The 12,204-nt window shown below is 37.1% G+C and overlaps 1 protein-coding gene and 1 long non-coding RNA gene across 2 annotated transcripts in view; both read left to right on the plus strand.

Moving 5' to 3' along the window:
- The first annotated feature begins 1,078 nt into the window (after positions 1-1,078).
- On the plus strand, positions 1,079-1,895 carry LOC149234610 (uncharacterized). The gene is made up of 2 exons (XR_016268225.1): positions 1,079-1,254; positions 1,368-1,895. It is a non-coding gene; the product is annotated as an uncharacterized LOC149234610 (long non-coding RNA).
- Positions 1,896-7,179: 5,284 nt separating this feature from the next.
- CYP97B3 (cytochrome P450, family 97, subfamily B, polypeptide 3) overlaps positions 7,180-12,204 on the plus strand; it is a 374,464-nt gene continuing 369,439 nt past the window's right edge. Inside the window, exons 1-2 of the mRNA XM_089371882.1 lie at positions 7,180-7,536; positions 7,627-7,816. Of these exons, the coding sequence (XP_089228008.1) occupies positions 7,376-7,536; positions 7,627-7,816 (351 nt within the window). The 5' untranslated portion in view covers positions 7,180-7,375. The remainder of the gene's footprint in view (positions 7,537-7,626; positions 7,817-12,204) is intronic.

Consider the following 12,204-nt stretch of genomic DNA (forward strand, 5'->3'; position numbering starts at 1 on the left):
ACTCTGTAAAATTCTTCTGTATATTCTCTAACTGTCATTCCTTTCTGTCTTAGACTCTGAACTCGCCGATATAATTCCACCTGGTAATCTTTCGGCAGAAATCTGCCCTTCAACTTCGCTATCATCCGAGACCATAGTCGTATTGGCGTCTTGTTCATCTTCTTTCTGTCTGCTTGGACACTGTCCCACCATAATAGTGCGTGTCCCTTCAACTTAGTGGCAGCGAACTTAACCCTCTTATCCTCACTAACTTCTTCATTTTCAAAATATTTGTCCAGTTCGCTTATCCAGGGCAACAGGACTTCTGCAGACAGACTGCCATCATAATTTGAGATTTCTGTCTTTGGTTTGCTGCTGGCCATCAAAACCTGTCGCAGCAACCTCAATTCTGGAGCTTCCTCATCAGACCCCTCTGCAGCTGTCATCACCTCTTCTTCACTGGTGTCTCCCAGTTCTGGGTCTCTTCGTCTACCCGCTTCTACTGCTTCCAAGCGAGCTGTAAGAACTCTAATTTGTTCTCGTAATCCTTCATCTGCTCCTCTTCGTGCACCTCTTCCACGTCCTCGTCTTGGCACTTGTCCTTCTGCCATCTTCTCTTACTAAAGAAAACTGCTCTGATACCAATTGATGGGGACCCAGCCCACGTGGCCTTCTCCTCCGCTCCTTACGTGGACCTTGTGTGATTGTATTGCAATGGGATATTTTGTGATTGTGTAATTAATGGTTAGTTGATATTTAATCAACCCGCATGTACCTCTCCGCCTCTCCACGCTCCACCTGTCCGCCTTGGGATTTGACAAAACCCTAATCTCACTTGCCTTTACTCCGGATTGTTCGCGGTCATTCGGTCATTTTCACTGTTTGTTGGGCTCTGTGGTTATGCTGGTGTTCGGCTCTGTGCATGAGCTTGGTTTCCTCTGCAACACTCCGCCCTCTGTGGCTCAGTTCTGGTGTTTGTTTCTGCCTATGAATTCTGTCACTCTCTGCAACACTCCGCCCTCTGTGGCTCTGTTATGGTGTTCGGTTCTGCTTATGGGTTCTGTTCAACACTTTGGCTCCGTCTCGGTGGGGAACTCACAGTTGCAGCTTCGTCTCTGGCTCCAAACCATCGCCCAACTCCGTCGATTCAGGTAAGAAATTGTTGCATGCTATATATTTATGTTTCCAACTTGAACGCTCGCCTAACCCTTCACAGCTCCTCTGTGGTTAGGTTGTCACTGAGCACTCAGCGGTTTATGGACCTGGTTACAACTGGTAAGGTCCTATTTCTTTCTTCTGTTCTGTCTATTCGGCTCTCGTGGCTTATTCACCTTTGCATAAGCTTGTTTATGTCCGCGACCTAACACTGTTTGTCACGGTGGTTGCAGGTAACCGGCTCCGTGGCCTTGCAGGGGATTCGACCGCTTATCTTTTCGGGTAGCTCTGTTTCTATTTCACCTTTCTCTGTGTCTTTTGGTCTGCACGAGATTTGTTTGCCATGGGTGTCTGTATTCTGTTAATGAGTCAAGTATTTAAGGGGCTCGACCCACTCTGTAATCTTCAGAGGGTTTCTGTGGTATTTGTAGATAACTGTTTCAGTCCTTTGCTCTTCGTCTATAGTTCTTTCCACAGTCGTGCTTGGTTAGCCTTGTGAGCTCTCGCTCCCTCGGCCGTTGGCAATGTTATGTCTGGATAAAACTTTTGTTTACACAGCAAATGTAATAATTCCTTTTTTGGGTTTCGGCGTGGTTGCTTACCTGTGGTTTGAGGCCGTGGCTCTTTCTGGCTCGACTGCTCGACTCCTTTTGTTCTTCGCTTGACTTCGCTTCGGCTGGTTATGGGACGTTTGTATTTGGAGTTACCCTGTCACTGTTTGACCTGCAAATTATTATAATGAACAGAACTGTATGTATGCATGCATTGGCCTCTCGACTTAATGAAATTTGGTTACAAAGTTACTTTGCAATGGATGGATATAAACAGTAATTGGAAATAGAATGTTTTGTGCGTGGATGCTGCGTGGAATGCTGTCACGGTTCACATTCAGAATAGATGCATTGACAAGAATTTCTGTAGATGCAAAATATGTTTTGAGGACATAGAATCACAATCTGTAAATTGGTTAGGATGCACTGAATAATATATATGAAGGAAAAATAATATTCTGTTGTTTCTCTCTTATTTCAATATCGTACTCCAGAACCTTTTACATGTATTTTCCCTCTCTTCTTATACCATAACTCAGTGGTTAGGTAACTGTTAGTTAGTTCCAGATTACAGTTACCTGGCAGTTACTCCAGTTACATGGTTTGGCTATTTTTGGTTTACCTGTGCTTGCTGTCTCGCAATAGTTTGATGCCTACAGTAATTTATGGTCTTTTGCCTAATTAGTCTAATAATCTTAATTCAAAATCTATACTACAAGCCCTTAACATTTATAGTTAGGACCGGTTATTACAATTGTAACAGGAACAAGTTAACAAGTCATTTAAGCTAATCACTAAATGCTGTAGTCTAATCCTTAAAGAGCAAAAATGATAATAATGAAAAAAACTAAGACAGTCTTGCTGTCCTTCTGTAGAATTAATCACTTTCCCCAATCTTCTTCGGAAACCTGTTCTGCCACTTCTCGGTCTGTGCCCTGTCGACCAGATGCTCCTGCATCAAGTACCCAAATAAGAGATTCTAGTCGAATTAGATTAAAGACAGTTGATCGCAAGGTTAAGTACCCAAATAAGAGATTCTAGTCGAATTAGATTAAAGTTAATGTAAATTCTTCTCATGCTCCTTTGGTTGTACCTTGTGAATTCTTGATATCATGTTTGTCTTAGGTTGTTGCTAGAGGCATTGTGAAAGTGAATATTGGACCAATAAGGGCTTGGTTTCAACCATTATTTTGTTATTGATCCTATTGTACTTTTGGCCTTGACATTGATGATGTTAGCACTTTGATGTTATAATTAATGCAAACTTGTTTATTATGATATTTGATTGATGTTCCACCGATTTTTCAACATGTGGGGACTTATAAGCATGGAAATATATCTTGGGGATGTGTGGGAGCACCACCCCAAATTATAAGGAATGCTACACTGGGTGGAGTGTTCGACATAGGAGGATTGTGCTTGATGTACTAAAAATTATAAATTAAGTATATGGAAACAAAATGTAATTCATTGAAGTCTTATACATACCAATGCATCGATGACATTCATCATTACATGTAACCAAAGTTATTAGAATTGGCATTGGTCGAGCTTCGACCAATATAGAACTAAAATTGACTGCTGAATCAGTTTACTAAGGCGTGAATATATCAAAATGGTATTGAGTGGAAGTCATGATACATATTTGAAATGAAATACATCTCTAAATGGCCTTTAGAGTCCAAAGATCATCATTGCATCGAGATGCATATTCTACAACCCACTATGAGGGATATGTGTAATTCCTTTTGACTCAACCTCGAGTTGACACATGCCCATTTTAAAATAAAAATAAAATATTTTCTAAATAAAAAACAAAGCTGACTATAATAAAAAAATGAATATACATATTTGTTTAGTTTTAATTAAAAACATTATAAAACATCAATAATCCCACTCTCTTTTTTATGACTCCATATGTTGATATTATGACCCAATATGATGAGATCTTGTAAAAATAATTTACTCTCACTCTCATTTATTAAAAAAATATTTGGATGTCCATCTGAAATAAAATAATTTTATATCCAAATTTAAAAAAAGTTAAAAGTAACTAAAAATACAAAAAATCTTATATTTTCACTTTTGAATAGTATAAAGAAGATGTGTAATTTTTAATACTTTTAAAAATATTTCAATATAAAACTTAAATAATCTATTTGAATATTTATATTAACTAATTTATTTCTATACTAACTTTATATATAATTAATATTCCCTAATAAGAGTAATAAGAGGGAGATGTGTAGTTCATGTAAAATTTAGTATAAAATTAATATATGGTATTTAAAAATATTAATAATGATAAAAAAATTCAATGTGAGTCATAAATAATTTTTTTCACTATAGAGGGTTAAGTAATATTGATGTGTATTTAGAAATACCAACAAGAAAGGGGGTGGCTCATCAACTCTTTAAGAGTTAGGGATGGCATAAAAAGTATTGTAATAATTATCTTTTAGTTTGCTATTTTCTTCCCAAAATTGTATTTGTGAAGGAGATCATAGGACTATAAGGAAGAAAAAATAAAAAAATCCTTTGGTAGTAATTGAAGAGATATATTATGAACAATTTATGTAAAATATTTTAATGTCAAATATATATATATATATATTTGAAAATGAAAGCATGAGAAACCTTGAGTAATTCCCCACATTTCATAAATGATAAACCAAGTAAACCATCGGACTTGATTACAGGGCCTTGCCCTAAGGCAATTGAAGAGAGTCGAACTCGTGATCAACAACATTAGCAACATTGTCAAAGAACTTCATGTTTGGCTCTAGACCACTTGAGTTAACCCTTGGGGCAAATGTATATATTATATAAAGTATTTGGAAAAAATTATGATGGTTAAAACATTTCAACTAGTCTCACTATTCTACATTTAGACCCTTTTTGATGTATAATTTTTAGTCATCTTAAATCTAGCAAGTATTTCTTGGAATTATGAGTTTACGTTGTGTAGTCTACATAATCCAAGGGTCCAAGAGGATTTTCAAGGCATTGAATATGTGTATACATTCAAAATTGCAATTAAAACTATGAAAAATAAAACATCAGAGAGAGAGAGGGCCAATATAGAGCCATCTTAATTATGGATCTATCAAGTGGTCAGAGAGACCAAATCTCTTGAAATGCAAACCTTTTTTCAAGTTTTGCACTATAAAAGAGATTTGCATCTCAAAAGATTTGATCCCTCTCGATGCTTGCTAGATCTGTGGTTGATATGGATTATATTGGTGGTGCAAAAAATAACTACACGTTGTCAAAACCATCTCTTATATTGGGACCCTCATCATCAATATCATCCTTAGCCTTCTTGCCTATCCTTTGCTACCACCTTGATCTTCTGAGGACATCAATGAACATTGTTCAATTTTGATGGAATTGCTTAATACAAGCTTTAAAATATGGTTAGAAAAAAGTTAACGTGCGTAATTAGAGATTTTGGCTTGAGTGAAGGGTACTTTTTTACTGCAATCATCATAGAGATTCAACAATCAACACCACCAACAATAGGGTACATGGGGGGTTTGGTGCTCTTAATCAATGCAAATCCCATGCTCTCATACATGTTCGAATCCTATGGACATGTTGCAATCTTGAAAATTGTCTTGAAACCTTCAAAATTGTTAAGTCCATTAAAATGGGTTATGGAATTATACTTTCTTTATATGAAGTCCAATGAGGTTGTAACCACTCACAAACATCCTCGAACAATTACTGGTAATGTTAAAAATTCAAGTAAAAGGATAAAAAATGAAGGATAAAGGAGAATGCCAACTTTTAATTTAAGAATTTAATATTTGCAACAATTAACCTAGTTTGGCGTGGGAGGGGGTCTGGTTCAAAACATCAAACTTTAGTAAAAAGGGAACATGGGAGTTTCACACTTTTTGACAAGGACATTCCTCATTGTGTTTCCTTGTGTCTCCCCTTCTAGCAGGGAAGCATAGGGAGTGCATCCTTAAGTAACACTAAATTAAATATAGATATATTTTCTTAAAAATATTAGGGATGTGATATTAGCATCAAAGTGCCAAGATATTCCATCTCAAAAGAATCAACAAAAACCACAAGGGGAACATTCACAACCAAAGAATCTATGGCAATGCCAAAAACTTATTACACTAAGCTAAGGTCATATTAATGGTGAAGTAAAAAGGTGAATATTGAGATTTGTACACCCCATAGTGGTTTGAGTGAAGGTTAGAGGTGTTGACTATTCTATACATGATGGTTTCAAAAAACATTGTAGCTAGAAGTTCAAGCTTTGATATACATCATTTATTGATGTTTAAGTTTACCCACACACACCTCTAAGGTACTAGTTTGGAAAATTTGAGGTAAGATTTTTGGCTTCCAAGTATGCCATTATTTAAGCCAATCAATCTAAGTCTTATTGTTAAGGCATGGTTGTTTGTTGGACTATGTGTTGGAGGAAATTACATACTTTAATGGTCCCATCTATTGTAGACTCTACATATCCTCCATGCCCAAGAGTCTTCAAACTTTTCTAAACGGTCAATCCTCGATCTCTCTACTATTTTTTATTATTATATAATTTCATAGTAATATTGATCTCTTTACTATTTTTTATATAATCTCACAATAATTAAATTGGTAATTTTAATGTTAAATAAATTAGATAATCAAATACATTTTTATATATTATTAAATTAATAATTTTACATTAAGTAAATTATTAAATTTAACAACATAAATAAAAACAAAATAATAAGTTTTGATACGTATTCATTTTTAATTTTTATCTTTTACACTTAAATATATCAACATTAAAATAAAATAAAATAATAAGTTTTGATGTATATTAATTTTTATTTTTTATATTTTACACTTAAATATATCAATATTGAAATTTATTTCATTTGTTAAAAAATATAAATATATGAATATAACGAACCTTCTTACTTTTCTATTATCTTGGGAAATCCTTTGCAGTTACACAGTAACAAAAACATTTAAAATAAATATAACATATTCCATTACCAAGCCCACTCATGCTTTGATAATGTATATGTAATTACATTGTTCTTTTGAGTGTACAACCACGTTTACATTGTTGCCAACCTCTCTCAATTAAACCTCAACTCCTCCTCAATACCTTTGATCATGGATAAGTAATTTGCATTGAAAAGACAATTCACATCCATCGTTGCCAACCTCCTTCAATTAAACCTCAGCACCCTCCTCAATACATTTGGCCATTGTTGAAAAGATAATTCACATCCAAGATTAACCAATTATGACGAAAGAAAACCCCAAAAGGTAGGGGTTGGCACTACAAGTCATGATTCATGGAACAAAATTGAAGGATGGATGTTCCACTACAGAGCATGAAGCCTAAGTTTGTATGGTTACTGGTTTGGGATAACGCTATTAAAAACTATTCCTTCATGGATTGGCTTGTTCTTATTATTCTCGAGTTCTTCGATTGATAAATTTCATTACTATAATAATTTCACATATCGTAGTGGACAGGCCACTAGTCTCCATTATCTATCTTTTCATAACTTTCAACCATGATCCATTATCAAAGAATTTCACACGTGTCTCGAAACAATTCGGTGGGAAAATAGGAAGTCAAACTCAAAATTCCCCTCACCACCCAAATGAATTTGGGAATGGCACTGGCACAACCAGATCAACTGTAAAAGTACTCTGTGATGGCTATGGCTACACTAAATATAGCTTCAACTAATCCTTCCACTTTCTCCAGACAATACCTGCAGTTTGTAGAACCGAGGAGAAATACTATCAAACGAGATGTTGATAACGGTGGAATTTACTGCTCGTTTGGCCTACCGAGAAAAATATTATTGCCAAGGTAGTTAAATTTTAAACCTCTGAGACAACATTATGGTTTTATTTTATGTATTTATTGTTTATTTGAATTGTCTGTGTGCTCTCTGTACAGGTGTGAAGTCAGTAGTAGTACAGGAGAAGGGTCTAGGAAATCAAAGAGAACGCTACTTGACAATGCAAGCAACTTGCTTACGAATTTCTTAAGCGGAGGTCGAATTGGGTCAATGCCCATTGCAGAAGGCGCGGTCTCGGATCTGTTCGGGAAGCCTTTGTTTTTTTCCTTATATGATTGGTTCATTGAGGTTACTTCCTATTTAATTTCCTTTATTCGCCCTTTTCCTTGCTTTTGAATCTGAACCTCTGAAAATATAAGCCCACATGATTAATTTAATATAAAACTTTGAAGTAAAGCCAGTTTAGTTTATGACCGTGAGAGCTTCACTGTCTTCAGAAACAAATAATTGCAATCAGAGAAGCAACGTGCATTCTGCAGCTCAGGTGGGGGTTGGGGTGGCGTTAACTCTCTTGGTGTGCGCGTGTAGCCGGGCACTGAATGTAGATTGTGCTCTGAATATGGAAACTAGGACAAACCCAACTAAATCTGGGTTTGATATGCACCTCGATGCTCTGCAGTTTGAGGATGGATATCTCGAGTTCACAAAAATGGCCATCGTATCAAATATACAAACTGGAGATATCTGATCTCGACTTTCACAACTACGAGGTGCATATCAGACCTGGGTTTAGATAGCTCTCTGCTACTTCAGGACTACAGAAACAGTTTTTTTAAAGTCATGTTAAAAAATATATAGATGAGAAATGATGACAATGCACTGCCGATATGTTCTGATATAGATTCAGAGTGTAGAGTACAATCCATAAATTTTGAGTGGTGGCAAGAAAACCCTTCCTTTTCTGTTTTTGTTTTTCTTTCTTGTGTTTTTGTTAACCAGAAAGACCACTGTACAGTTACTTTTATAATACAAAACATGGACTCTTAGATAATACATTTATATCACATTACAACAGGTTGTAATGGTCCCCGAACAGATTTAACCATTGTGATGGCTAAATTACATATGCCAGGGCCCAGAACATGCGTTACTTTACTAAATATTCAGTTTTCCGTGATAATTGTTGCAGCTCTGACAAAGAAAGCCTTAAACATTTAGACTCTTTATTTAACACCTCCAATCAGTAGAACTTTTACGAACTCATTCAACAGAGATCATCCTATAGCCATATTGGCACTGTCCAAATTTATTCTTAGGTAATGTCAATGCATCAGCAAGCATCGTCTGAGTTTAACAGAACTCTACCTGCACTAAGTTGTGGGACCATGATAGTGTGGGTGGTATGGACTTTGGAGTTCTAGGGGGGTGATGTGGCCTGTCGCTGAACATAAGGGGAAAGTAAATCTTGTCTTGTAATCACTTTTCTCCATGGACTCCTGTTCAACTCAAAGGGGGTGGGTTGTGGTGGCGTGGCCATGACCATCATGAGTGCACTTGTAATTGTGGTTGTTATGGTTAAAGGCCATATTTTATTCTTTAACTATATTATTGCGTGTGGTTAAGGCCGACCTGGTCAACTTTGATATGTAAGCTCAATAACCCTCTTGGGGAGTGCACTCTATCAATGTGAGCCCATAATCCCTCTCAGGAGGACATTCTACTTGAATTGTGTATAAGACTATAAGTACACATCTCAAACCTCATTTGCAAATCATCTTGATCAATCGTTGGGCTAAGGCTCTCTAATGCAAGTGTTTTAATCCTACAAACACTATATCTTTGGCATTCTCTTGTGGTTGGCATATTTTTTGTATGAGTTGCAATTGTACATCTCATGTACAATGCACTCATGCTTAGGCATCTTTCTCTCTAGCACACTTTTAGTTCAACTCTAGTGCAGTTTTTGTTAAATTTCCTGCGAACCTAGCACTCGACACTTAATTCCTAGTAGAGTTAACAAATTTACTGATTAAATACACAACTAGGTTCGTTAACACAATAAAATTTAACGAAAGCAAATATACCGATTTCAATCACAATGACACAAACAGATTCTACCCAATCAAATCAGTTCATCATTAACAATGATTCAAAACCTAGTTGGGCTCCCATCTTGGGATAATGGCTCCACTGAGAAAATACAAAACAGAGCTAAACCTGGATTTGATCCAGCAGATCTTCCCTAGATCGATGCTCGATCTTCTTTGCAGATTTGGATCTCTAGCCTCTTTGCACTCCCTCGGACCCAACACGTTGCTCATTGAGATGCCCCTCTCAATCTTGTGCTGTTGTAGTTTGTCTTTCTCCTCTCCTTAGCCTTGCTTTTATAAATTTACATTGAGCTAAATCCCTAATCCTAACCCTAATATCAAAGTGATTAACGACCGAGATTAGATCTCACCTCACTTGAGATCAATGACTAAGATTAAAACATAATAACTAAAGTAAATTATTTACTTTTCCTAAGTTTTTTTTGGCTCAATAAGCCAACATAATAATACATGTTTTTTCTTAAGTTAGACTTAGGCTAAGTCACATTAGTAACTTGCTCACACTTGAGCAAGTGTTCTAAGGAGAATGTGGGCGACTTCTATATGCTTAGACATAAGGCCTATGGAAAAGTACTTGCTCAAGCTAACATCAACACTTTTGGTTCAGCCCTAGTGCTATTTTTTGGTGCTGCAATTTTGTCTTTTATTGTAGATTTTTGGGTGGGAGTTTTGGATCGATTTGATTCCCTCTTTATTTATGTGATCTCAGTGGACAATATATTTAGGTTATTTGGATCCTCCCTCTAGGTAGGTTGAATCCATAGATGGTCTTTTGTGCTGAGCACATGATGGAGCTAAGGGACAACCTCATTGTTTTATTGCCTTATAGGCTTAGTTATTGAATGCATGTGCTTAGTTTCCCACTAGGCTAGTTCTAGGTTGTCTCACATTGTCTTTTGGTCAAAGTTGATCATCGATCAACATGTCATACAAGTGAACAAAATTTGCTTAGTTTGACATCTTCAGGAGACCATGATGGAGGAGCACTTTATTTTTCATCGTCCCATCTACTACAAGGTTCATGGCCGATATTATTGCCTTTTTAAGGAGTCCCATAACTCCCTCTCCACTTTTTTTGGTATTTGGACGAGGAGTTGTTAAAATTGGCAACTAGGGCCAAACTCCATGTGGGTCATCTTATTAATGGAAGCTGATATTTTTCTTGGATCCCTCTCATCGAGAGGTGTAGGATTGATCTAAAGATCATCTGATTCCGATAAGTATTCATGGAGATATGAATTTATTTGTGTTATGGGACAATTCGTCAAGGTCAACCAACAACCAAATAAACCCCATTTGTGCTCAACGTTTTAGTATAAATAGAGGTGGCCTTCAAGTCATTTCAACACGCTTGGGATTTCTTTCTCTCTACTTGTCTTTGGGTTTTAGTAGGAGGAGAGACCCTAAGGGATAACACTGCCCTGATCCAGAGGGTAGAAGCCGGAACTGCTGGGAACAACCGAAATTGCCGTAATTGCTGGAACTGTCGGGAATAGCCGGAACTGCTGGGAACAACCGAAATTGCCGTAATTGCTGGAACTGTCGGGAATAGCCGGAACTGCCGGAACGACCAGAGCATCTGTCTCCGAAGGAGAGCAACATGCAAGGGACAACAAACTAATATTGGGACAACAACATGATACTTAGTGCAACAAGCATGTATTGGTACAGCTAGCATGCAAGGGACAACTAGCATGCAACAACAAGCATGCTAAGGACAACAAGCAAGCAAGGGACAACAAGCAAGCAAGGTGCAGCCAACACATAGGTCAGTATGGCAACATGGTGCAGCAATGGCACATAATGCAATACAGTGATGGGTACAATCATGATTAATGAAACTTTATGAGATGCAGCATAGTGATGATGGGTGCAACATGGTGCAGCGTGGTGAGGTGCAGCGTGATGACGAAATGCAGCACGACGATAGGTGAAGGAGTCACCTTGGAGAATTAGTTGAAGCAGCATGTCTTCAACTGATCTCATGTATCATCTTCTTAGAGATGATCTATGCTCTTATCTAGATAAGTCAAAGTGTTGACTTCTGTTGTAAACATACTATCTCTCTCTCTCTCTGCTAAACTATTGAAGAACATATAAGAAGAATTGATCAAGGGTTTCCCCACATTGGGGTTTGTCCCTGGCTAGCGCCACATCTTGTGTCCTCTTTTGTTGGCTTGTCTTCTGCGATTTATGTTTATGTTCTATCTGCAGTTTACTTTAATGCTGATGTGATTGCTAATCTGGAAAAGATATTGAGCTAACTATGAAAATTGAAATAAATTGCTCTAGGCATAGAACATACCTAAAATTAACATGGCATCGGAGTTGAGGTGAAGACAATGCCCAAGCAAGAGTGAAAGAGCAATCACCAAAGACAGTTGGGAAAGGACAAAAGGATCATTGGATTCCTCATCCCTCTTCAAATTCACTGAGGGTGAAGTCGAAGCAGAGAATATTATCAGAATGCAACAACGGAAGTTTCTGATGGCCTACCTAAAGATCACTTCATTGGGAAGTCCGGATCTAAGGGTGGAAGGAAAGGCAGATGCCTTGGTTGCAATAAGTTCGGCCATTATGCAAAGGAGTGTCCGAATGGCAGAGACACATCTCTTGATGAAGATA

The sequence above is a fragment of the Pinus tabuliformis genome, chromosome 8 (assembly GCF_031772625.1).
Source record: "Pinus tabuliformis cultivar Carrire ecotype Pingquan chromosome 8, CPIR1, whole genome shotgun sequence".
Classification (NCBI taxonomy): domain Eukaryota; kingdom Viridiplantae; phylum Streptophyta; class Pinopsida; order Pinales; family Pinaceae; genus Pinus; species Pinus tabuliformis.